Source organism: Panicum hallii, chromosome 3 (genome assembly GCF_002211085.1).
Source record: "Panicum hallii strain FIL2 chromosome 3, PHallii_v3.1, whole genome shotgun sequence".
Classification (NCBI taxonomy): Eukaryota; Viridiplantae; Streptophyta; class Magnoliopsida; order Poales; family Poaceae; genus Panicum; species Panicum hallii.
The window spans coordinates 63,864,181-63,889,576 of record NC_038044.1 but is presented as its reverse complement, the minus strand read 5'-3'; the positions used below and the strand labels follow the sequence as shown (position 1 = coordinate 63,889,576).

Here is a 25,396-nt window from a genome sequence, read left to right as displayed (position 1 = left end):
CGCAGGCAACTTGCCCGTGTGTGCTGGGGTCTCTTGAGTGTCGAGTGACGTCTCGGATGGGCGAGTCTGGTCTCTGGAATCCACACGCACCACAACACTCTTGCTAGCTAGCTGTCCTCATTCTCCTCTCTGCCTCGTGACCTCGTCGCTTCGCGTTGCACGTCCAACTGCGTACTAGTGTTACCGTGTTAGTATTAAACTTGTTGACTTTGACCGGCTCAAAAATCGATCCATCTAGGAGCATCTTCTTTTCATCTCCCCACTAGGCACTAGCTTGGCATGCCACTCGATCGACTTCAAAATATGACCAAACGCACTAGTATAGCACACCGTTGGTTTGCTTCCTAATAAGGCGAGCAAGGTTGCAAGGATCACATATACGGTGCTAGCTAGCAGGAATAATGCGAGTGGTGACACCAATAGAAATATAATATAATTACAGCATGCAGGGGTGCGTTTGCAAGTCTACTTTTATTTTATTTTATTTTCACGATTACACAGTACAACTTAAACACTCGTAGCTCACCTCTATGAAAGCACGTACGCAAATTCTACCCCTATGGCATCTTCGAAGGCTGAGCCAGCAAATCTTTGAGATTGATCAGGTGACCACAGGTCGATAAGAACGTCATCTACCACTGAAAGCATAATACTGTTAAATTCTAAAATATTCATATTCGCTCCCACGTAGGTGAGCTAACGCACATTAGGAGGTTACTGTTTGTTTTTTCTATTAGGAGGTTACTGGGTTTTTGAAAGGGATTAGGAGGTCACTGTTGACGCGCAAACACGCTACTGTCGCACAAGCAAGCATTGAACTCGTGGCTAGGGACCATCATACATTGGCATTCGTGGAAAATGTTTATTTTTAATTTGGTTGCGAGAGGTAGTAGTAGCCATCGAACACGTGCAACATGTTGGTGGTCCGAAATAGCAGGCAGGCAGGCAGGCACCTACCAGTGCAAGTCGATACCCATTGTTTATTTTATTATTTTTGCATTGTCCAGAGCATTTCGATCACATCTGCTGGTAGCTTTGCTTTGCCCAGCGATGCCTGCAAATTTCGACTTCAAACGACAAAATCATAGGAAGGGCATCATTTTCTTTCTCTCTTTTATTATCAAAGAAATGAAGGAATTGTTTGAGCGCACCGCAGATTGTTCGACCTACTGCTCCTTCCTTTCCATCTTCTTGTTCTTTTTGTTTTTTCTTTTTCTTTCCGGGCTCTGGAATTCTATTGGTACCTGTCGATGTCTTGAAAGGGAGATTAAACACCGTGTTTCGTGAGACAAGCAACTAACCAGCAAGTTCTCCGATCCGTGGAATGTAATAGTCGCCTCTGTTTGACTGGCTGATGGTGAGGTGCAACTGAAACGGCGGCTTAAGGTCATTCTTTTTTGGCGAATTGAAGGGGTTAACTGCTTAAGGCCATTCTTTGGCCTGCTGTGGCGTGCTCAGCAATCCAAGTCCCTTTGTTATCTTGTTCTTAGGGAATCTTCTTTGCCTGTTTCTAGAGAGATCAATTTGCTGAAATGAAAATCCAAAAATTACAAGTAAGTTATTCAGCAGTTGATTTCAGCATGTTGGGGTATGATAAGGTGCCACTTAGCTTGCATGAAAACTTTATCAAAGAAAAGAAACCAAGTAGCAAGCAAGAACATCACATCGAAGAGGATGGATTGAGAGCCTATATCTTCTAATGTAACCTCCTAGGTGGTCGGTAACACCTAGGGCCAGGTCCAGCCGTCCAGGTGGTGATGCATCCAAGGACCTCATGACTCATCACCTGCTTGCGGCGGCTGCTGCTGCTGGTTAGTTCATCAGAGCGGGCCCGGCGCCTCCCAGCATTGACCGCCGGCCCACTCCATCCCCGGCTCCGACCACGTGGTCGTCGCCTCGCCCGCCACCACCTCTCTCCTCCCTCTTCTCCCACGATCCATCCGTCCACATCCACGCGCACCGCAGGTACACGCACCCGTATATATCCATCTCCACCCGACCAACCTCATCATCCTCACCGCTGCTGCTTTTGCTCAGCTCGCTTGCTTAGCCGCCCTTCGCGTCCTCTGCTGCCCCCCCTCCCCCCCCCCCCCCTGCTCTCTGTTCCCCGCCCTCGCCGCCACCTCCGAATTCGATGGACCTGCAGGCGGAGCTGCGGCGCCCGGCGGCGGCCCACGAGGCGGCGCTGAGGGCCGTGCAGAAGCCGCCCGCCAAGCCCTGGCGCGGGGGAGCCGCCGCCGCAGCGGCCCCGCCCCCGCCGCCCAAGGTGTACCGCGTCGAGCCCCGGGAGTTCCGGGACCTCGTCCAGAGGCTCACCGGCGCGCCGCCCGCGGCCACGGGCAGGGGCGGCGTGGCGCGGCCGCAACATCATCAGCTGGCGTCGGCGGTGCAGCCGGTGGCCGTTCGCTCCTCAGGGGAGCAGCAGCAGCAGCAGCAGCTTTACGGCTCGCCGTGGTTCTCGTTCCCGCTGGCCGGGGTGGACGGCGCCAACGCCGGCGGCCTCATGTAGTCACCCAGCAGGCCGAGACGCACGCATCAAGGGAAGGGAAGGATGCAGCAAATCAAATCAAAGCTTTCTCCTTTTTTCTTGGTAGTATCTTGGTTAGTTTGTTTCTCAAACAAGGAAGGGAATCGAGCATACAACAACAATCAACAGCAGGAGTCACCACGCATTAGACAGGCAGGCAGACACATAAGTAGATGAATGATGTTGAATAATAATGTCAATAGTCGTATACTAGTTTTATTAGTTATTCTCGATCTGTTAATTACTACTGCCAGTAAGTACCGGTGTTCATAGACAGTAGTCTCGTAGTAGCACTGTAACAAGTGTGAGGAAGTATGTTGAAGGTGCTGCGGTCCAGCTGCATGCTGAAAAACAGAGTCTTTTTAATTTTCTTGCAAGCAACGAGGATCATCGACTGATCAATGTTTTATGTGTGGGTTGCTTGCGATTGAATGAGCATGTCAACATAGGTAGTAGTGAGTGGTGACAGGTTGCGGCCATTGGGAGTGGAGAGAGCGCTGTAGTAGAGGTAGAGCTAGCTGATTTCATCAGGGACGATCTATCTCTTCTCCTGGCGGCTGACGGCCTCTGATTGAGAGAGATGGAGGAATGGAATGGTAGCTGAAGCTGACTGACGTGCGTGATCCGGCCCGGTGGTCATTCAAAATTTCAAACGTGTGTGTCCGTCCGTGTGGACCGACCGACCGAGTGATGATCTGACCCGACCCGACGTGCGCGTGCACGGTCAAAGTTGCTGACCACGCGTTCTTTCGAAGCTCTGCCTGCATTCAGACGTTCAGTGGAAGAAAGGTCTTCCCTACCTAGTTAGCCACTTCGATCCAGCTACAGCACCAGCTGCTGAATAATGCATTGGAGTCATTTGAGCTGGGAATTGAGATGAGGAAAAAGAAAAGAAAGAAAGAAAGAAAGAAAGAAAGAAAAGACAATAAAAAAAAGAAATTGCAGATGGAGATGCGGGGGATCGAACCCCGTGCCTCTCGCATGCAAAGCGAGCGCTCTACCATTTGAGCTACATCCCCGGCTTCGATCCTCTACATTTAATCATATTTATCACACAAGGTTCGGTGCTTTTACTGGTACTTCATGTAAGCACTTCCCAGAAATAAGAGAGGCGCAATCGACACCCATTTCATACAAAAGCATCACATTTTCCTATTATTAAACATAAAAAGATCTGTCTCTGATAGTTTGAGGGTTCCTATCTTTTTTTTTTCTTTTAAGAATTACAAGGATTTTGGCCCCGGCCGTTTTGCATCGCATCAGGAAAGAGTACAGTTATTGCAATCTGGAGCTCGCAGGCTCTCTCCCAAGTTAACAAAACAAGACGAGTCTTCATCAGCTAAAAAAGAAAAAAAAAACTTTGTAGCTCAGAACACACACCATCTCCATCCAGCTTCTCCACCTCCAGCTCTAGCAATTGACCCATTCGGAGCCATGACCATCTGGGCTCTCCAGCACAGAGGAGGTTTTCACCAGGACGCACCACTTGCCGTCTCCCCAGGTCATTCTGGTTGGGCCGCCAGCAGCTCCAGCTTTGACACCAATAGTCTGAGGCTTCTTATATCAAAAGACCTTTTAGCAGCAATATTGATCAAAAACAAACTTTTTTTAAAAAAAAATACCGGCAGGAGCACTGCGAATCATTTAAGAAGGAGAAGCAGAAGGTTCAAACAAAGTGCTAGATATTACATAAAACAAAAGGACACACACTCAAGACGAGACACACAGCAGCTTAAAATAGGAATTAAGATACACTCGGTACACGCAAGGCCGCCTGACGCAGGCCAAGCTCGTCCTCGATGAAAGCAAAGACCTGTGGAGCAGACACCGACACGCCTTCAAAAACCCTTTGATTTCTTTCCTTCCAGACGTTCCACGCCGTGTACATGAGCAAAGCAGCTACAATTCTTCGCTCGGCCTTCGGTAGGTTGCTGAGGGAGTTCTTCCACCCATCCTCGAGCTCCATTCCTGGTTCCGGTACTTGCACCAACCCTGCTGACCAGTCCCTCATCAGGGTCCAGGCCTCCCGCGCAAAAACACACTCCAAGCACAGATGCACAGCCGTCTCTTATTCTTGGTTACAAAGTTTGCATACTGGATCACACGGCCAGCTCCTCTTGATTAACTTATCTGTTGTGAGGATCTTGCTTTGTACCAAGAGCCAGGTGAAAAACTTGTGTTTCCCTTCTGCATGTGCCTTCCAGATGTCGCTACCTTGGAAAGTAGCATAAGAGCCCGTGAACTGTGCCAAGTAAGCTGACTTGGACGAATAAGCTCCATCCGCACTCCATCTCCAGCTAATTTCATCATCCCTCTCAGTGAGCACGACTTGTTGCGCTAGATCCCAAAGGACCAGAATTCTGCCATATCTTGTACTGTGTTCATTCGCCAAAGCCTTCTCGTCCAGCTCTGATCTTGCCAGTTCATCTTTCACTTTTCTATTCTTCCTCCACGCCAGCTTGTAGAGACCGGGCGCAATATCAATTGGAGCTCTCCCTTCTAGCCAAGAATAGTGCCAGAAGGAAGCTTTCCTGCCATCCCCAATAGTGACAATAGTACTTGTTCTGAATAGCTGTCAGTCAACTGCATCACAAGGCACTGTTGTGCCAACCCAAGGCCGGTCCTCATCAGTCCACTCCAACCATAACCATCGCAAACGCAAGCCCCTGCTAAACAGCTCTAGATCAAGGATTCCAAGGCCCCCGAATTTCTTTGCTCGCATGCATTTTTGTGATACTGATTTGCAGTGACATCACCTGTCAATAGCCTCTGGGAATTCAACAAAAGTACATATCATAGAATTACTATATAGTTATACCTTCAGCAGCTACTTCAGTGACCAAACAGAATCTCTGCAGCAGTCTAAAAAAGACTAATATAATTACTTCCATACTTATAAAAATATGAAGAGGCTGCTTACCTGTAAATTTACTAAGAAACTTGAGTGGCCAAAGGATTTAAAAGCTACAACAACTGTAAGCCGAGCTGAAGGAACGATTGGGCTCTTTACTACGTTCAGACCAAGCAGAGCAATACATATACATAGTCATTTCACTAATTCCTTGAGCTCTATTACTGGTAGTGGTAGGGTCATACATATGATGCAGTCTGTATCAAGAGCAGCTAAAAATAACACTATATACCGATTATGATCTTCCAAGAGATCTGCTCAATTTAACAAAAACTCCATCTCTAGAAAACATGGGAAAGAACTAAGAAGATGCAACTGTGACATGGATATGAGAAAATAGTAGGTCAACCATGACGCTTTTGCACAACATAAATAATAGAGATCTTTCATGACCATTGAATGTCATGGATCAAACACTTATTGCCTGATATAATTCAAATAGACACATTAAGAAGTAACCTAGATGAATTTAATAAGGCACTCTGCTGCAAAATATCCATATGTAATGATTAAAGCTATCAATCAAAGATCATTGCTACTCTCACAAAGATAGAGATCCTTGGAAACTGAATTTTCCTTAAGGTGCAGCTTAAGGAGAGTGTTTGCAGGAGCCTCCTCCACAGGGCTGGTACTGAGAGTCACAGTCCCCTCTAGCTGGTTGTCAGAAATAAGTAGGTTATATAGAATTCTTTCAGCTGTGGGCAAAAACAGCCTAGAGGAAGTAGAGTAGTCATGGACACATGGGCTAATCCAGCACCAAAGAACAAAACATATAATTTATTCATGTTATAGAGTGCTCTGCCTTCTCATCCTATAATAATAGAAGTTACTTACATGTTCCAATTTTGAAGCTCAGAAATTAAATCTGCACTCAAAACCTAGCTGCGATTAAGATATGCAGTTTGTTATGCTGAAATGTGCATAGACCCTCTAAACAGAAAGCTATGTTAATTCATCAGGAAGTACCACAGACATAACTGCCATTCATTGCCAATGTACAGCACATACAAGAGCTAGACATTCTATATGTGTACATTGAATGAGATATAAGATTCAACGGTTGCATCACCTAGTTAATCTAGTGGAACTACATGATTGGGATCATATATCAAGCGTAAGCCCAAAGAAAAGGGTACATCAGTCTGATATGTGTTAGGTCGCTCCGCAACACTATGATCAGACAACCTCAAAGTGATTGCTCAACAAACCTTTTTGTTCCATTTCGAAGCCAGCTGAAACCAAACTGAAACCTTTACCGGTTTGGATTTTATATTTCTTCTTTTAACCAGTACCAAACAGATGACCAAATATGTACCGGTTACTTTGCTTATTTGCTTAATGCTTGGCCGATAGCACAACTATGGCATTGTTCTACTGCAAAAATCAGAAGTGTCAGCACATATAGTTGTATAGTTCATTTCGAATAAACGGATAATCCTCAAAACATCTCATCTTAACTTCGCAAAGTATGCTATTCAATTCCAGCTAAAAAGAATTAATAAAATCCAGTGCACCCCAGAAAATAGCATCCAAGCTCCTTACAAAGTTCAAAAAGGGAGATGCCAAAGAAGCAACCTGACTTTTCATTCCAATGTGGCACTTTGCCAAGGCATTTGCACTATGATGAAAAACAGAATTCAAACCTATAAACTAAATTCCTGAATTATCTATGTATTGCCCTAAAAAATCATCTGCTAATTGGTCAACACCCAAAAGCAGGACAATTTCAAGGTGGAAAAAAAAATGACAAGAGAGTAGAACTAGACCTCATCTCCGCTGTGTTCTCCTAATCCAATCCAAAATATGAGAGCAGTCGTCATCCCCACGGAACACCCTGTTCTCTGAGCGATAGGTTTTGAGATCACGGGTTCTGTGCATGCAACTTTCCCTTTTCATTTCAAGTGATTCAGGAACCACCCTTGCACCACGGTCATGGTAAGCATCACAAATAAATCGAACAACTTTCTCGAAGGGCTGTGAAGCATCGACCCACTGGTAGATCATCTCATTGCGGAACCAGGTAATCTGCCTCTTTGCGAAGTTCCTAGATGTACTCTTAAATTTGGCCAGGAACTGGAGGAACTCCTGTGGGGTGCTTTCGCTTCCATTCTGCCTACATTGCAGCAGGTACTCCATGGCTTGCTTGTAACCGATGGCACGAGTTGCAGAGTTAATATGCGGATGCAGACCGATATCAAGCAGCCACGAGGCTTCTGAAAGTAAGCCTCCTGTGTCAATCAGCATCTCTTCACACCTCAGATCGATTGACCGGTACAGCTCAACGCGTGAACTTGCAAGGAAAATACAGAAGAAGTCATAATCCAGCTTCCCGGCTTCACAGTTTCCGTCAGCGGAGGCCTCGGTTAGCTCGGTGTCATGCTGTTCATGAAATGATTCGTACGGTAAGGTGAAGGCAGACGGAGGGGAACCTGATGACCTGATAATCTCAAGCCTGCGGCTCAACCTATTCCAGTTATTCACGGACAAGTCCAGAGCTTTGGGGTCACCAGCCTGGACCACTAGCTCCACCGCTTCCTCCCACTGGCCGCTCTCCCTGAAACTGACGAGCTCAGACCACACGGCCGAAGTAGTGTCCATGGACGACTGCGGAACATCTGGCTTGCCGTAGATGTACCACCGTAGGTACAGCCCGGTCCCTCCCGCGACGACGGGCACGCGGCCCCTGTCAAGGACATCCTGCGTCGCTCTGCGGGCATCCCGGAAGAAGGCCCCAGCCGAGTAGTCGTCGGTGGTGTCCAGTATGTCGATCAAGTGGTGCGGCACCGCGCTCATCTCCGCCGCGGACGGCTTGGCGGACCCGACGTCGAGGCCGCGGTAGACTTGCACGGAGTCGGCGCTGATGATCTCGCCTCCGAGCCTCCTGGCCACCTCCAGCGCGAGCCTGCTTTTCCCAGCGCCGGTTGGGCCTGAGATGACAATGACCGTGTCCTTGTTCCTCTTCTTCTCGGCCGGTGGCGGGGAGGCGGTCGCCATGGCGACCTTCTTTGCGGAGTGGGAAGATGTGGACAGCTTGTGGTGCGAACATAGGACGGGCCAGGTTCTCCAGATGGTGCGCCGCGTCGTCCCGAGCTGCGGCCTCATTTCCCAGCACATGATAGATAGAAAAGAGCACCTGGAAAGATGCAGAGGGGATTTCAGACAACGCCGTTGGGATGAACTTGGCACTGGCCAGCAGGGGGGGATCCAGTACAAGACATGGATGTATTGCAAAGTATCAAATTTAATGGGTCAGATTCGAATACAGCTAGATTACTTAGGGTTTGGATTGCTCGGTTGGAACAGCGGGAACGGACAGGAATGGAAGGGAAGGGCGTACCTGGCGGATGTTCGTCGCCGGCGAATGTCGCGACGGCGAAGGGCGGCGGCGCTCGCCCAGCCGTCGCCGCCAGGGAAGAAGGGGGAGGGAGATAAACTGGAGGGGAGTGAACGGTGGGAGAAGAAAGGTGGTCTGCTATGGGCTTCTCCGGTGCCCGAAACTCTACGCGAAATCGAACAGCCCAAGACCAACTAGGATACGGCCCAAGACCCAACCCAAAGCCCAAATGAAATTCGGCCCATCCGGATAAGGCCTTGGGCAAGCAGGTCCCCTGCTGAAGGAATGAATCTTTCCATTTGATTGAGCTGCCAGTATATTAATTTTATATATATATGCGCGTGCGCACATATATATATATATATATATATATATATATATATATATATATATATGGATACACACTCTTAAATTAGCATCTCACATAGTACAATATGCATGGTACAAATACATAGTAACAACAACATAGTACTCCGATCTTGAGCAGCTATCTCGATCGAATTACAATGTCAATGTTTCAGAGACTCAGCTCGATCGATCAGTCGGTAGCATGCAATGATGCAGTCAGCAGGTGGCGGTGCACTTGGCCTTGCAGTCGACGGTGCACGAGCCGCCGCCGCCTCCCGCGCCGTAGCCGTTGCCGGAGCGGCTATAGGACCAGAAGCACCGCTTGGGGCACGCCACCTTCTTGCCGTAGCAGGGGCCCTTCTCCTGGCACACCACCGCCGGCACCTCCACGCCGCCGTGCGCGTACCCTCCGCCGCCGTACCCCGCGCCCTGGCCCCACCCGCCGCCGCCGCCGAACCCACCGGCTGGGTAGCCTCCGTTGCTGCCCGGGCCGCGAGGGTAGAAGCTGCCGGGCGGGATGCCCGGGATGGCGCCGCCGTAGCCTCCGTGATAAGCAGGGTCGGGCTTGGTTCCGGCGGCCGGCGTAGGGAGCGGGTTGGCGGCGTCGAGGTCGCGCGCGGCGAAGGCGACGGCGGCGGCCACGAGGAGGAGGAGGACGGGGAGGAGCAGGGTGCGGGCGCAGCGGCGGTGCGCGGCCATGGCTAGCTCTCTACGATGGACCTCCGATGATCCGATCCGCCTGTATGTATATATGCAGCAGATAGACGCGGGCGGCGTGAGTGCGAGTGCGATGGCGACACGGACCTGTCAGCAGCACTCGCTCGACAGCTGGGAACAGCAAGAGCAGTGTGTGTGTGTGTGTGTGTGTGTGTGTGTGTGTGTGTGTGTGTGTGTGTGTGTGTGTGTGATATGCAGATGCCGGCCGGCGATCTTGTCACCAAACCGATCGATAGCAAGAAGGGATACATACATGGCTGGCCTAGCTCTGTGTAGGTTTGCCGCATTGATGCAGGACCATTGGCAGGAAAGATTTTCTCCCTTTTCTTTTTGGATTTTTGGCAGAAAAGATTGGCAGACGAATTCGGCCGGCCAGGATGTGGATAGCAGCAGCAGCTAGGACATGATGTAGCAAAGCTGCCATAGATCCGTTTTCACACGGGATGGGGAACAAAGTTGTAGAAATGCATCTTTTTTTCCAAAGAATGTAGAACTGCATCTGGATGGATAAGAGAAACGAACAGAGCTCTGCGATCCCAGCTGCATCGCCCATCTGCATCAGATCAGGTGGAGCCAGCCCTCATGAGCTACAACTTTTCGAACCTCCTTTATTTATTCCCCCCGGCCCAACCGAATTGAGGAGACTTTGCGCGCGCGCGCCAACCTTTGGCATGCAATAGGATGATGGATCGGAGGTCAGAGCAACCTCCATCAGAGTTCTCACCTGCATGCACTGCAACTGGTGGCGCTGTCAGTTGTTCTTGAGCAAAGCAAGTTTTGAGTCGCCGACAGCCGAGCGTGACACCTCACCACACACATGACACACGGATCACAGTCCATGGACTGTAATTGCTGCACACTGCTGATGCTGCTGGCCAGCTGCAGGTACATACCGCTGCTACATACTGCTACAATGCTTGCTTGCTAATTGGCCATCATCCTCGTATTGGACAAGCCAGCCACCACATGCAAGTCAAATCGGCACTCCCATAGGCAAGCGGAGACGACAGTGGATGACTAGCTGCAAGTCTTTGGCTGATGATTGTTATTGGTGTGAGATTTGGTGGAAGCGTTGAACCTCCGTAAAGGCCGCTGTGCGTGTTAATATAGGATGGGAATAGCCCCCACCGTGGCTTACAAGATGCACCCGTGTAACAACCTGGCTGAGATCTAGAATTACAACAAGATATCCTACAACTAATCTTTTAACAACACACGATTTGTTACACGGGATAAGAACTGAATACACGCACCATCTAACACTCCCCCTCAATCACACCATTTGAAGGTTGAGATTGTTCCTAAAAACTTCAAGCTGTCGAACTGGAAGTGCTTTTGTAAAACCATCCACGACTTGATCATCTGTAGAGACAAATCTGATCTGAAGAAGCCCTTGAGCTACTCGTTCTCTGACGAAGTGAAAATCTACCTCAATATGCTTTGTTCTAGCATGAAACACTGGATTTGCCGACAAGTATGTAGCACCAATATTATCACACCATAGACGAGCAGAAGTAGGAGCTCTTACCCCAAGTTCTTGCAACAAAGTCTGTACCCACATAATTTCAGCAGCAGCATTGGCCATTGACTTATACTCTGCTTCAGTACTAGATCTTGAAACTGTGGCTTGTTTTCGAGCTGTCCATGAAATAAGATTAGAACCCAAGAAAACAGCAAAGCCACCTGTTGAACGTCTATCATCCAAACAACCGGCCCAGTCTGCATCTGAGAAGGCGCTCACAAGAGTAGAGAGACTTCTATGTATTCGAAGACCAATACCAGACGTAAACTTTAGATATCGCAAAATTCTTTTGACAGCTGTCCAATGTACAGTGGTTGGCATATGCAAGAACTGACATACCTTGTTCACTGAAAAAGATATATCTGGGCGTGTAAGAGTTAAATACTGAAGAGCTCCTACAATGCTTCTATATCTTGTTGCATTAGTTGGCCCCAATTGTTTTCCTTCATATGCTGATAATTTTTCAGAGGCCAACAATGGTGTATTCACTGGTTCACAGTCCACCATTCCAACCTTCTTTAGCAGATCAGAGGTATATTTTCCTTGAGACAGAACAATACCTTGCTCTATTCTTTTTACCTCAATACCCAAGAAATAATGAAGATCACCAAGGTCCTTCAATGCAAACTCAGACTCAGTTTCCGTAGAAGCGCTGCAGTTGCTTCCTGTGACGAACTTGCCACTATAATATCATCAACATATATTAACAGGAACATAGTAACCCCTCCATTGCGAAAATAGAAGAGTGAAACATCAGCTTTGGATGGCTTAAACCCCAAACTTTGTAGTTTTGTGCTCAGTCGGGAATACCAAGCACGAGGAGCTTGTTTTAATCCGTATAGTGCTTTATCTAACTTACACACATAGTGTGGATGTTTCTTTCTTTCATACCCAGGTGGTTGCCTCGTGAACACTTCTTCTTCAAGAATACCATGAAGAAACGCATTATGTACATCAAGCTGGCGAAGACTCCAGTTATTAGATACTGCAATGGAGAGTACAAGTCTGATAGTAGCTGGCTTCACTACAGGACTAAATGTATCCTCGTAGTCAATGCTATATCTTTGTTTAAAACCTTTTGCAACTAACCTGGTACCTGTCAATAGTGCCATCTGGTTTACGTTTAATTTTGTAAACCCACTTACAGTCAATTATATTTCTGCCTGCTTGTGAGGGAACAAGATGCCAAGTCTTGTTCTTGAGGAGAGCATCATATTCTTGATCCATAGCACACCTCCAATTTTTATTTTCAAGTGCTGCATCAAGAGAACTAGGCTCAGAATTTTCTGCTAATAGCCCATACCTGACCGTGCCATCTGTATAAGTCTTCGGCTTGCGGATCCCACTTTGTGCGCGAGTTTTTGGTCGTGTTTCTCCCCCCTGGATCTGCAGACACCACAGGAGGAGCCACAGGGGCCGCGCGGGTCGGTGAGGCAGGAGCATGCGAAGCCGTGTCATGTGCTGGTTCGGTGGCGGGGTCGTTAGCCGCAGCAGCAGAGGGCGATTCACCTGGGCTGGACGGCACGGAGTCGGAGGGCGATTCGCCTGGCACAGGTGCTGCAGCTGCAGGCAAATCCTCTTCGGGATTGAGAACGTGCTCCCCCTGCGTATCACCACCACCAGAAAAACCTTCCGAAGCCAGATTTTCAGGAGAAAAAGCATCAGTAGTTACAGGTAAATTATTTGAACTATTAGCCATATCAGTACTAGATATTGTTGTACCCCTAACAATCATAAGAGGACTAAGTAAATCAGGTGGAAGGAGGCTTATTTCTTTACGAAGAATTGCACCGGTATTGTCATGAAGCTCAGAGAAAGGGAAAACTTCTTCATCAAAGACAACATCTCGTGAGATGTAAACGCATCCGGTAGAGATATCAAGGCATTTGAATCCTTTGTGAAGATTGCTGTATCCAAGAAATGCAGAGCGTTTGGATCGAAAGGCTACCTTTCTGGAATTATAGGGACGCAAATTCGGCCAGCATGCACACCCGTAAACTTTCAGCATAGAGTAGTCGGGTTTCTCATGGAATAGACGCTCAAGAGGTGTTTGGAAATCAATCACCTTGCTGGGAGTGCGATTAATAAGATATGTAGCGGCAAGGAAAGCTTCATCCCAAAATTTAAGAGGCATGGATGCATGAGATAATAGAGATAAGCCAACTTCAACAATGTGTCGATGCTTACATTCTGCTGCTCCATTCTGCTTGTGAGCATGAGGGCAAGACACTAAATGAGTGATGCCGACCCTCTGGAAGAAAGAATTGAGCTTCTCATATTCTCCTCCCCAATCCGTTTGCATAGCAACAATTTTTCTATTAAATAGGCGCTCAACAAGATTTTGGAAGTCATTAAAGCATTGAAAAACATTAGACTTATGCTTGAGCAAGTAGATCCAGGTAAACTTGCTATAATCATCAATAAAGCTCACATAAAATTTATTTCGCCCAACCGAAGTAGAAGCAGGTCCCCATACATCAGAAAATATTAAATCTAAGGGAAATTTAGAGGTGCTGGATGACTTGGGGTAGGGAAGCTGGTGACTCTTAGCTTGCTGACAAGCGTTGCAAATGGAGTGTTGATGATCCTCCCTAGCACAAGGTAGCTTATTTTCACTAAGGACACGCTGAACTATGGGAAAAGCAGGGTGACCCAGCCGACTGTGCCATCTCGTGGTAGAGGCTTTGACGGCACTGAAGGCGTCTTTGCTTAGCTTCGGTAGGGGGTAGAGACCAGATCTACATTTGCCTTCCAAAAGAGTTCTCCTCGTTGCATGATCCTTGATAAAGAATGAATCAGGATGAAATTCAAGAAAAGCATTATTGTCTTTGGCAAGACGATGAACGGAAACAAGATTTTTCTTAGCTTGTGGAACGTGAAGAACATTATTTAGATGCAAATTGCAAGTAGGGGTACGAACAATAGCATGACCGATATGGTTAATGTTCATACCTGATCCGCTAGCAGTGCGGATTTGATCTATTCCAGTGCACTTGTCGTGGGTGGAAATCTTCTCAAGCTCGCCCGTCACGTGATCAGTGGCACCCGTATCGGTATTACCAATTCGTGTCGATGCCGTAGGAGTTGGTGGCAGCATTGACGTTCCTTTCATCAGGGACATAGTCTTGGTCGAAGCGATGCCAACAGTTGACCGCACTGTGTCCCTCCTTGAGGCAGACTTGACACCTGCCATTGTACCTTTGCTTTTGTCCACCATTGCCGTTGCCATGACCCTGGCCTCCAGTGCCGGAGCCACGGCCATGGCCACCATTGCGGCCACCACGGCCGCCTCCTCTGGTGAAGCCGCCTCGTCCTCGCGAGGCCGAGTTGACAGAGGACTGAGATCCACCGCCACCACGTTGCATCTCCAACCGGGCTTCGAAGCTGGTGATCTGGGTGACCAGCTCGGTGCAGGAGATCGGCTCGATCCTGGTGAGGACAGCCGAGACAAGAGGATTATAATCCTCCTGATCCAGTCCCGTCAAGATGTATGACGTGGACTCGTCGTCGCCGAGAGGTCTCCCGGCGTCCTTCATCTCATTAGCATAGGACTTCATCTTGGCAAGGTACTCTGAGGCAGTGGAGTTCCCCTTCTTTGTCGTGGCGAGCGCGATGCGGGTGTTCACCGAACGCACTCGGCTTTGGGACGAATAGATCTCCTCCACAGCTGTCCATAATTCGGCAGCTGTTTTTGCCATGGCGACTTGCGCCATGACGTCTCTGGTCATGTTGCTGAGCAGATAGCTCAGCACCTGCTGATCGCGGGCCACCCATGAGGCATACTCCGGGTTGGCCTCCTTGACGGTCTTGTCGCCGTGCTTGACGTCGATCTCCTTCGATGGTGCCGCAGTAGACCCATCAAGGAACCCCTCCAATAGGGCACCTCGAATGGCCGGCAGCACCTGGAGCTTCCATAGACCAAGATTATTCTTAGATAGCTTCTCGGTGACGGGAAGAACAAATGGTGAGTCGATGGCCTAACCAAGGGAAGAGTTGGAGGGCGCCATTCTAGATGCAATCTAGAGGCAGTTGACTCTGATACCATATGAGATTTGGTGGAAGCGTTGAACCTCCGTAGAGGTCTCTGTGCGTATTAATATAGGATGGGAATAGCCCCACCGTGGCTTACAAGATGCACTCGTGTAACAACCTGGCCGAGATTTAGGATTACAACAAGATATCCTACAACTAATCTACTAACAGCACACGGTTTGTTACACGGGATAAGAACTGAATACACGCACCATCTAACAATTGGCGAAAAAAAGAAAAAGAGAGAGAGAGAAAGACGAAAGGAGGAAGAATAGTACAGCATTGTAATGCAATGCATGTGCGTCCTGACGTGGCAAGGCATCCTCTCTACTTTGCTGATTCCCTTTCCATTCCCATCCTTTCTCCTTTTAAGCAGCACCACATCAAGTAGCTAGTGATCGGCAACAAATTCCATTCCAGTGCTCTCTGTTCAGTGCTCACGCGGCAGAGAAGGATCGAGCGACGACCACAGATCGGTCATGGCAACCCTCGCCTCCTCCTCGTCCTCCTCCTCCCCGCGGTGCGTCCCCTTCGCCTTCCGCCGCGGCGGCGGCGAGCGCCGCGCGCGCGGGCTGCCGGCGCCTGCAGCAGGTTCCCACGCCCTCGGCCCCGGGCCGGCGGCAGGGTGCGGCAGGCCGCTGTGCCGCGCCGCGGAGGTGGTGGGCGGCGGCATCCGGGGCGCGTTCTTCGCGTCGCTGGACCGGTGCTCCTGCGTCGAGGTGCGCACTAAGCACGACGACGACTCATTCAGGATGGCCGACGCCGCGCCCCTGATGCGCGACGGCAGCAGCTACGGCGCCGCCTCCGGGAGGACGGCGTCCGGCGGGAAAGGCAATAAGCAGCGGCAAGGACTCGGATGCTGCGCCGCCAACAGCAGTAGCGTCAACTGATCGATTAATCGAAAGCGAGCTAGTAGTTGATTACTGGATCTTTGTGTTTCTTTTCTCAGTTCTTGGCTCATGTACTCCGATGATGTGTCAACATCATCATCGATGGGCCAGTACAGTAGAGGTGGTTCAACCGTATGCATCGATCTGTGCATTATTAGTCATTCTGGCAAGTTAATAAGTCAAATCAAATCCATGCATGCTGTTCGTCGTACAGGATGATCTTGACCTCGTCTGCATCGTCTGTTCTTGACCTCGAGTGACCCTGATTCATCCGTGATCCATCCAACGGAGCAGTGAAGAGACTAGTAGCGCTACCTTCACAACTGCTCCAAAGAAGAAAATGCAGAGATACATAATTCGATGGTGCTTTGAGTGATGCGTCATGTGGTTGTCGAGTTGCTTGACACACGGGATTGCTGTTCTTTTTCCTCTGTTGTTGCATACTTGTATTGTCCAATCTGAACTTTCATCTTCTTTTGAATATAATCGGCAGCTTTGCCTGGTTCGTTAGAAAATAATAATAATTCGATGGTGTATATACACTCTACTCCCTCAATTTTTTTTTTCTAGTGAGTCAAACCATCTAAAGTTTGATCAAATCAGTAAAAAAAAATTCAACATTTGTGAAATCAAGTAGGTCTATGTTCATCATTAAGTACTTTTCTTCACATTATACTTATTTAGTGTTATAAATACTGATACTATTTTCTATAAAACCCAAACTTAAAATAATATTGATCTAGGAACGATTTTTTCTTTCTGAGGCGGACGGAAGTACGTGCTGACTGAAATGTGCTAGATAAGTCTGCGACCCAACAGCATCAGAAATATTCGCCACAGGGCGACATTCTCAGCATGTTTTACCATACTTTATTGGCTTTATTCCATACTTCGTTCATCTATCTCTGCTTTCCTGCGTAATGCATGGCAGCGCATTACCAGATAATTTTTTTTTTTGAACTAACATTACCAGATAATATGATAGCTCGCTTGCTGATCAATTGCTTCGCCACTACGTATTCCTCAACAACTCCTTGCTTCACTTCTAGTCTAGTAGTTTGTAAATTAAGGAGCTAGCTAGCTGACGGACCTCTTCTTTTTCATTCTTTCTTTTTTAGCAAAAAAAAAAAGGGAAGGGACCAAAACCAAAGACAAATATCGGTAACCTCACATCTGGGCCATTGTGCATGACGGCCCAAGCCTACCATAGGCCCAACCCTTCCAACTTAGGAAAGGAATCAAGGATGAGCAACTTGTGTTCGTCCAAAAAGGAAACAAGAAACATTTTCTCAAAAATGAAACTAAAACCATGCAAGGACTTCCTTACCACGAGCATACATAGTGGTAGTAGTGGTGGTGGTGGTGGTAGTAGTAGTAGTACAATTTATTTGCTGAGATCAAAAGAAGAAAAACAGTTACGCAAGTATGTGATCAAAATATGGTTCTATGACCTAACAGGCAAAAGCAAAATAACAGCAGTCATCTCACATGGTCACACATGCTTCCATTGTATAGAGTTTGGTTTCTGAACTCTCTTGAAATCCTTTAGCCCATCACTTGCCCATCATTTCTAATTATAAGGACTAGCTAGCTCCCTCATCAAGTGCCTTTCTAATTTTCACTGTTTCCATCATTATTTTACTCGCTCTCATCATCGATCTGATTAATTACGATCTGTGAAGAAGCAATAGGAACCCGCCTGCATGATCCCAATTCGAAGTTAGTTTTGAACACTGGCCAAGACCACTTTGTTGCCTATATCTCTTTCTGCACCTTCAGGCATATAGTCTTAATAAAAACGGCAAAAGAGCCTGAGCTCAACCAACCTGTTGTGGAAATTAAAGACTACAGTTATCTGCATAGCTTCATGCATCCATCATGTATCTCCTTACTTTAATCAAACAGTAGTGCTCTACTATATGTTTATACCTTTTGTGTGGGAAAAAAAATAAAATGCAAGGAGGAGGGAACGGAGAGATATGGTACTACAATGCTCCAACAGTAGACTAAAGCCGCTGCAAGCAAGCTGCTGCCTGGACACCTGGCCCGATGTCGTCCTCAGTTCATCCTCCCTGCCCAACAGAAGGAGCAGAGGGACACTGTACTGGGATTGATTTTTAGATCTCCTTGCTAGATTCCCTGCAGCTGAAAAAGGCTCCTGCTTTATCCCCCCAATCCTGAGGCACACCATGTGGCCGCCCAGCTCGCTAGCTAGATCTCATCTATCTATCAGTACTGATGATGCATGCGTCGTCGTGCACCCCATGATCTGATGATCCAGTGCATGCAGGCATGCAACACCAACCTCTGCATCATGCAGATACAGACACGAGCTCCCAGGCTTTATTACTTGCAGCTAGCAGCAGGTATAAGCCACGCATGCGTGCCATCTGTCCGGCAGCCGCACGCTTGCTTAACTGACATAACCTACCCCCTCCTTTGATCGCCAAACGATACAGCTAACCGATTAAACTACCGCTAATCATGCTGTAGCTGCAATCATTTCCAGTTTCTTATTGAGCAATAATCCTGAAGCTCGATCTTTCTGCCGAGTGTTCAGTTCAGTTTGCTTGCTACATCTCTCTCTCTCTCGTGCTGCCCACTTGCTGAAACAGAAAGGGGGCAGGCAGCAGGCAACTTTATATTTCTTGCCCAATGTTCAGACAGCGCGGATCTAGCTAGTATGTAGTGTGTGGTGAGCAGTGATTCGTCAGTGTTTCTTTTAATTAGGGCTGCATGCATTTGGTAGACCAGCTAGGTTAGGGCTACCTAGCTTGTTAATTTTCCAAATGCAGAGCAGGCAAGGCCGTTTCCTTCTATCTGAAGGATTTGTTATGCCTCATGCAACCAACCAGCAGCTTCGCATTCAGAGTTCGTTGCTAATTTCTCGCTGACAGATATATAGAGCATCCGATGACGTATTACTTACTCTGAAAAGATTACTTGCTTGCTAGCTAGGCACATTCCATTTCGATGAGGAAGGGCATTAAGTTATTAATCTTCTTTATGATATTGATTTCTTGCTAGGTATTTGATCGGTCACTTTATTAGATTATGGATGGTGACCTATGCTCTTCTGGTGGCTGAGCGCATTAGGGAGCTAGCCGATATCGATATGATATTTCTACTGCTGCGTGGAAGCAGATCGAATATATACTGCGTCTTTGAATAATGTGTAACCTTACCTACCTGTAGCTTTCAGCGGCCTAAAACTAAAGTACTGGTGGTCGATGCACGCTAGGCTGCTCTTGTGCTGGCTTGCTGCTTAAATATCTAGAAAGGTCTGCGCCCCTCCATCACCGATCACTCTTACTTGGTGCCCACATCGATCATGTATAGAACGTAGTGGCGGTGGAGCATAACATGCTGCAGGGGTCAATCATATCTACCGTACCGCTCGTCAATGTGCAACCTTTATTAATCTTGCCAGGCTACCATACCATACATTCCACAAACTGCTTGTGTATGTGTACGTCTACAAAAATGAGTAGAATAACAGACTAGATAAAAACCGGCATCTAGACCTTCAGTATCCACATATATAATACTAATTTCTATCTAGAATTTATATGATAACTTTAAGTTTAATTTCTTGATGAAGTAACTGATCAAACGATATCTTGAAACTACACGTTTAATAACTTTATAAAAAAGAGCACAGTTTAGCGACTTGTCCCCAACAGAACTATATACTATATATGCATGTATCTAATTAGTTTGCTATCTTCAAGTAAATGCCGGTTTCCGACATAAGCATCCGAACAAAGTGACAATCTTTTCGTTAAAATAATAATATATGGGCCAAATTGAGACGACTAATGATATCTAGCTAGTCCTCCTGATCTTCCTTAGTGACTAAGGTTTAGAGGCTTCTCTTCTCAATCAGGGTGAGCAAGCTAGCTAGCTCTTGTACATGCTGTCGTGCCTTGGGCATCCACACGACCAACCAACCAACCAACCCATGGCAGGCGTGCACGTCCCTCTCTATCACCACCACCTTGCTCCCAAATGTTTCCAAAGCTGTGATCTTTACTTTAGTTTGCCACCAGATCTATCATGCATCCGTCTTCCATCGATTCTCCCCTATAGAGTACCAACCCAAACTTTCATCTTCTTCACCAAGGTTTATTTATTTCCCTGAGATGTAACTCGACGGCTTTCCTAGCAAGATCTTGTTGGATCAAAAGTGAACTTAGAGGCGACGATATATAACCTATGTGGAAAAAGCAAAACGCTGTATGATGTAGCTCTCTCTTTAGAATTGCAGAAACAAAACATCATCCGTCTGAATTTGACCGTCCGACGACCAGCCGACTACCTCAAAAATTATGAACAGACCGGCATCTTCCTTTTACCATAGTAGAAATCTATTTCATCGTCCGTCTTCAATTAGTTGTGTTTCTTTGTAACATTTATCTGCTCTGTTTACTTGGACGTACCCAAATTTATTCTTATTCTCACCTACAAAACCTCTACCTAACTCCCACTGGTTTTGAGTATTGTACGCCGCAAAAGTTGTGTAGTGGCACGACAGTGAACCTGTCAATGCATACTTTTTTTTGTTCTATAAAAAGAAGGAGAAGAAAGCTGCCACGTCAGTGACCACTAGGGAGCGGGCCCCACCTAGCACAGCACAGGCACCCCCTCGGCCCCTTGGATCGCCTATAAATCGAGGCTTCCTACACTTGTTCCCTCCCTTTTCCCTCTCTCACCACTCGAGCCCCTCTGATACGCTGCTAATTACCATTCTGCCCCTGGCCAATCAATGGCAGGCACTCTGCTGCAGCTAGCAATGGCCCCCCAGCTTCCCCCGCTCTCTGATCCCGCCCTCGAGGCCTTCCTCGCTGACATCGGCTTCGGCCTGGGGCCCGACCCCACGCCCCTAGACCTCACGACGACGACGACGATGGCAGCCACGCCGCCGGAGGAGGAGACGTCGGCGTCTGCGTCGGCCGCCGCGGCCGGCGAGGCGGAGCGCCGCCTCCGTCGCAAGATCTCGAACCGGGAGTCGGCACGGCGGTCCCGCGCGCGCAAGCAGCGGCACCTGGAGGAGCTCCGCGCGCGCGCCGCCAGGCTCCGCGCGGGCAACCGCGAGCTCGCCGCGCGCCTCCGCGGCGTCCAGGGCCGCGCCGCGCTGGTCCGGCTCACCAACGCCCGGCTGCGCGCCGAGGCCGGCGCCCTGGGCCGCCGCCTCGCGGCCGCGCGGCGCGCCATCGCGCTGCGGCAGATGTACGCCGCGGCCTCCGCCGCCGGCACCAGCGGCGGCTTCGAGCTGCAGGCGCTCGCCTCGCTGATCGTGTAGCATGCATGACTGGACCTGCACGCACGTAGAATGAAATTAAACGTGCGGATCTTTTTGACTGGATTGATCACCTGGAACGAAAGGTAAGGACTTTTGATCTATCATATCAATCATGGATCACTAGGACGTACGGAGCAGAAGATTCTCGAAGATACCTACACCACTAGCATGAGCAACTCTTGATGCATGCGAAATGAACGGAATTATTGGCACGTACGCGTTGCACGATTTATATGCACGGCGAACGTCCGATTTAATATGTCAGATCCGTTCTAATCGGGAATGCTACCTCTCGACATCTATCCGAGACGACGATTAATTACAACGCAAACGGCATCTATCTCTCCGATCGTGCTGCGATGGAATTTACGCTTTCAATTGCATCGATGTGCCCTCACGGATTCTGCGATGTTTTTGATACATATATTTTTCTATGCATCTAGACATATGTTATATTTAGATGCATAGAAAAAGCTAAAATAACTGGATAAAACATTTGGGACGGAGGCAGTACTTGCTAGGCTGGTCTTCTCATTTCTTGCGCTGTCAAACTCCGTCCATGGGGCTAATAATTGATCGATTTGGTACTTGTCAGGCTCAAGCTGAGAATTTCCGCGGTCATTGCGATTGATCTCTGACATCGTCAGCCGGTGGAAATGGAATTGCATATATGCTGCTTGCATTATTGTCGGGCAGCAGGCGTATTTTTCTTGATTTTTCATGGAGTGTATATATATATATATATATGAAAAATTCATTCTATACGTGTTTATAGCTAATTTCACATATGTATCTCACAATACAGGGCATATCTGACGCAACGCAACGAAAGGTATGTACAAGGTGATAAGAATTCCCTGCTGGGCGTTCGACCGTGTCGTCGTCAAGGTCGAACAGCGACGACACCCAAGCAAGGCCATGGCGGCCGGCTTTGTTATTTCCAATTCCTAGTCAAGCAAGTGTGCGGTGGGGCTGCAGGTGGCTCGTCGCCGTCGCCACGTTGAAAGCAAAGCACAAGCATATATAAAATTAAGAAGCAGCAGCTAGCTAGCTCGCGATGTGTTCTACGTCTCCTAATTGTGGCTCTTGCGTTCGCTAACGGCGTACTCATGTAACAGTAACACTATGGATCGTAGTACTGTGTCGACGGCAGACAAGTACTGCTGCCGCCTGACGATCGACACCTTGCTTGCCAGGTACTAGCTGCAGCTTTTCTGCAAAGCTAGGGTGCTCGTCCTTCCTTTTCCTTCATCGTCCACCTGCTTTGATTCCTTAAACGCCGCCCGTGAAAACGACTGCATGTATGTGCGAGCTAGCTACCCTGACATGGGTGGCCCGCGTTATGCATATTGATGGCATAAAAGCAGCAGATGTTGAGATCGATCCACCAGTAACTGCTGCGCTTGAGCACCAATGTTACGCAATACAATAGCAGTAAAAAGTAGTTTCAGGTGGAGCCTCAGACTGAGATGCCATTCTTGTTGCTTTCTTCTTGGAATCTACCTCTTGGCTTCACAAGTAAAAAGGTTGCTCCATGAGTCTCAGTAATTAACAACTATGGTCTGCTGATGCACGGGGTGACATATGGAGTAGGTAATTAGTGGAGGTAGCACTACGTGCTAATCTATCAACCATACGTTGCTCTAGCTAGCACATAAATGTCCACGTCCAGAAAGAAGAGAACCATGGAGTCTCGCCTGCAAGTAAACAAGGATTATATTTGATTGAGACAATGGTGAGAAATCCGGCCCATACTTGTGTCCCCTGCTATGGGATGGGCTGCAAATATCTTCTTTAGCATTTACGTTCCGGGCCATATAGAATTAAAGCCGAGGCAGGCCTCCGGGTCCAGATAACGCTGGTTTCATAGCACCAACCGCACAGCCCATCTGGTCATTGCCACGCTCAAGTAAAATCAGTCAGAATGATGTGGCCGAGATCAATGACACAATCATAGTCTTGATCCCGAAAGTTGCAGATGCTGAGGAGTTGGGACAGTACAGACCCATCAGTCTGTGCAATGGGATCTACAAGATAGCTTCCAAAGTTGCGGCAAATCGGCTAAAGTTGATTCTACCTGATATTATCTCCGAGGAGCAGTCAGCATTTGTTCCAGGACGACTAATTACCGATATTATTATTACGGCTTAAGAATGCCTTCACTTCATGAAGCGCAAGAGAGGCCGGGATTCGCGATGTTGTGCTCTGAAGCTAGACATGAAGAAAGCATATGATCGTGTTGAGTGGGAATACTTGCGGGCCATGATGCTTCGTTTGGGTTTCCACCGTATATGGGTCCAGATGATTATGAGGCTGGTTACCTCCGTTTCTTTTTCGGTGATGTTAAATGGCGTGCGGCTTGAGAAGTTCTCTCCTTCAAGAGGCATTCGCCAAGGTGATCCTATTTCTCCCTATCTTTTCTTGTTGGCAGCAGAGGGCCTTTCGTGCCTATTAAAATCGAGGTCACAGTCATCAGTTCTCAAGGGTATAACGGTGGCTACATCGGCTCCGATGGTTAGCCACCTTCTCTTCGCGGATGACAGCCTGCTGTTTTCAAGGCAAATGTGGAGAATGCACAGGAGGTGAATGATGTTCTACTTGCCTACTGTCGAGCTTCAGGTCAACAAGTAAACATTGATAAATCCTCAATACACTTTGCGAAAGGTTGTAGCCAAAGCAATCGTGATGCTATCAAGGAGTTGATGAATGTGCATAACGAGTCCCTCAGTGAGAAATATTTAGGGATGCCATCAGATGTTGGTTCATCAGTGATTAGGGCTTTCAAATTTATGAAGGATCGTGTTTGGAAGAGGGTGCAGGGATAGATGGAGCAGTCACTGGCAAGGAAGTACTGATTAAAGCTGTCGCACAGGTTATTCCAACATATTCCATGTCATGTTTCAAACTCGCTAGAGGACTATCCAAACATCTCAATGGTCTTCTTTGGAATTTCTGGTGGGGGAGTAGAGAAGGAAAGAGGAAGACCTGCTGGGTTGCATGGGAGGATATTACTAAACCTAAGCAGTGGGAAGGTTTAGGATTCAGAGATTTAGAAATATTTAATCTAGCTCTTTTGGCTCGTCAGGCGTGGCGCCTGTTACAAGATCCAGAATCTCTAAGTGCAAGAATTCTTAAAGCAGTGTACTATCCAACTAGAGTTTTCTGGATGTAGAAGTAGGTCCGTCACCTTCAAAAGTGTGGCGGGCGATTATTGAGGGTTAGATGGTTTTGAGGCAAGGTCTCATTAGGCGGATTGGAACGGGAGAAGATACTGAAATATGGAACAATAAGTGGCTGCCTAGGGACGGGTTGCTTCTGGCCGATATCTTGTATGGAAACAAATGCACCACGTTTGGAGAGCGAGCTTATTGATCCAACGATGGCCATCTGGGATCAGCAGAAGCTGGAAACTTTCTTTGTCCCTGTGGACAGAGAGGTAATCAACAATATTGCGCTTAGCACCAAGAGGCAGCATGATTTTTGGGCCTGGCACAACAAACGACGGGGCGTCTTCTCAGTGCGATCGGCCTATCGGATGCTGGTGAACACCAGGGGGCATGCAACAGTCTGGTTGGAGGGACGAGCTGGTAAATCAGATAGGGAGACTGAGGAGAAGGAGTGGGCTACACTTTGGCACGTCCTGGTTCCGGCCAAGGTGCGTGTGTTCCTGTGGAGATTAGCGCGGAGCTCCATCCCGACGGGCGATGTTCTAGCTCACAGGAACATGGCGTCGCAGAATACTTATGCAATTTGTGGGGAGAAAGATTCATGGAGGCATGCTCTGCTAGATTATAACATGTCAAAGTGTGTAGG

General features: G+C 47.9%; 5 protein-coding genes and 1 non-coding gene across 10 annotated transcripts; 3 read left to right on the top strand and 3 right to left on the bottom strand.

Moving 5' to 3' along the window:
• The first annotated feature begins 2,078 nt into the window (after positions 1–2,078).
• Positions 2,079–2,936, top strand: LOC112885919 (VQ motif-containing protein 29-like). Its single transcript, XM_025951620.1, has one exon. The coding sequence runs from the start codon at positions 2,135–2,137 to the stop codon at positions 2,507–2,509; it is 375 nt and encodes a 124-aa protein (XP_025807405.1). The 5' UTR covers positions 2,079–2,134; the 3' UTR covers positions 2,510–2,936.
• A 537-nt stretch (positions 2,937–3,473) lies between these two features.
• On the bottom strand, positions 3,474–3,546 carry TRNAA-UGC. The gene has a single exon. It is a non-coding gene; the product is annotated as a tRNA-Ala (tRNA).
• A 611-nt stretch (positions 3,547–4,157) lies between these two features.
• Positions 4,158–8,887, bottom strand: LOC112885918 (tRNA dimethylallyltransferase 9). Of its 4 annotated transcripts, none has more exons than XR_003227292.1 (4): positions 8,776–8,887; positions 7,205–8,571; positions 6,755–6,812; positions 4,158–6,720 (listed from the first exon to the last, which is right to left on the bottom strand). XR_003227292.1 is itself a non-coding variant. In XM_025951618.1 (3 exons), exon 2 carries the CDS (start codon positions 8,550–8,552, stop codon positions 7,206–7,208), a length of 1,347 nt encoding a protein of 448 aa, XP_025807403.1. In that variant the 5' UTR covers positions 8,553–8,571; positions 8,776–8,887; the 3' UTR covers positions 4,158–6,812; position 7,205. The 4 variants fall into 4 exon arrangements, 2 of the variants coding, with proteins under 2 accessions (XP_025807403.1, XP_025807404.1); XR_003227293.1 differs by having other exon boundaries at positions 6,755–6,809; XM_025951618.1 differs by having other exon boundaries at positions 4,158–6,812.
• A 285-nt stretch (positions 8,888–9,172) lies between these two features.
• LOC112887102 (glycine-rich cell wall structural protein 2-like) lies at positions 9,173–9,968 on the bottom strand. Its single transcript, XM_025953193.1, has one exon. The coding sequence runs from the start codon at positions 9,817–9,819 to the stop codon at positions 9,337–9,339; it is 483 nt and encodes a 160-aa protein (XP_025808978.1). The 5' UTR covers positions 9,820–9,968; the 3' UTR covers positions 9,173–9,336.
• A 5,814-nt stretch (positions 9,969–15,782) lies between these two features.
• LOC112884338 lies at positions 15,783–16,492 on the top strand. The gene has a single exon (XM_025949715.1). It carries the CDS (start codon positions 15,871–15,873, stop codon positions 16,279–16,281), a length of 411 nt encoding a protein of 136 aa, XP_025805500.1. The 5' UTR covers positions 15,783–15,870; the 3' UTR covers positions 16,282–16,492.
• A 4,205-nt stretch (positions 16,493–20,697) lies between these two features.
• On the top strand, positions 20,698–22,962 carry LOC112886356 (ocs element-binding factor 1-like). 2 transcript variants are annotated; one of them, XR_003227377.1, is made up of 2 exons: positions 20,698–21,666; positions 22,179–22,962. XR_003227377.1 is itself a non-coding variant. In XM_025952239.1 (1 exon), exon 1 carries the CDS (start codon positions 21,047–21,049, stop codon positions 21,581–21,583), a length of 537 nt encoding a protein of 178 aa, XP_025808024.1. In that variant the 5' UTR covers positions 20,698–21,046; the 3' UTR covers positions 21,584–21,749. The 2 variants fall into 2 exon arrangements, 1 of the variants encoding a protein (XP_025808024.1); XM_025952239.1 differs by lacking the exon at positions 22,179–22,962 and having other exon boundaries at positions 20,698–21,749.
• Positions 22,963–25,396: the final 2,434 nt, after the last annotated feature.

What these genes read in the sequence shown, in the direction of transcription:
- LOC112887102 (XM_025953193.1), bottom strand. Translation starts at nt 9,819, where the DNA reads ATGGCCGCGCACCGCCGCTGCGCCCGCACCCTGCTCCTCCCCGTCCTC.
- LOC112885918 (XM_025951618.1), bottom strand. Translation starts at nt 8,552, where the DNA reads ATGTGCTGGGAAATGAGGCCGCAGCTCGGGACGACGCGGCGCACCATC.
- LOC112886356 (XM_025952239.1), top strand. Translation starts at nt 21,047, where the DNA reads ATGGCAGGCACTCTGCTGCAGCTAGCAATGGCCCCCCAGCTTCCCCCG.
- LOC112884338 (XM_025949715.1), top strand. Translation starts at nt 15,871, where the DNA reads ATGGCAACCCTCGCCTCCTCCTCGTCCTCCTCCTCCCCGCGGTGCGTC.
- LOC112885919 (XM_025951620.1), top strand. Translation starts at nt 2,135, where the DNA reads ATGGACCTGCAGGCGGAGCTGCGGCGCCCGGCGGCGGCCCACGAGGCG.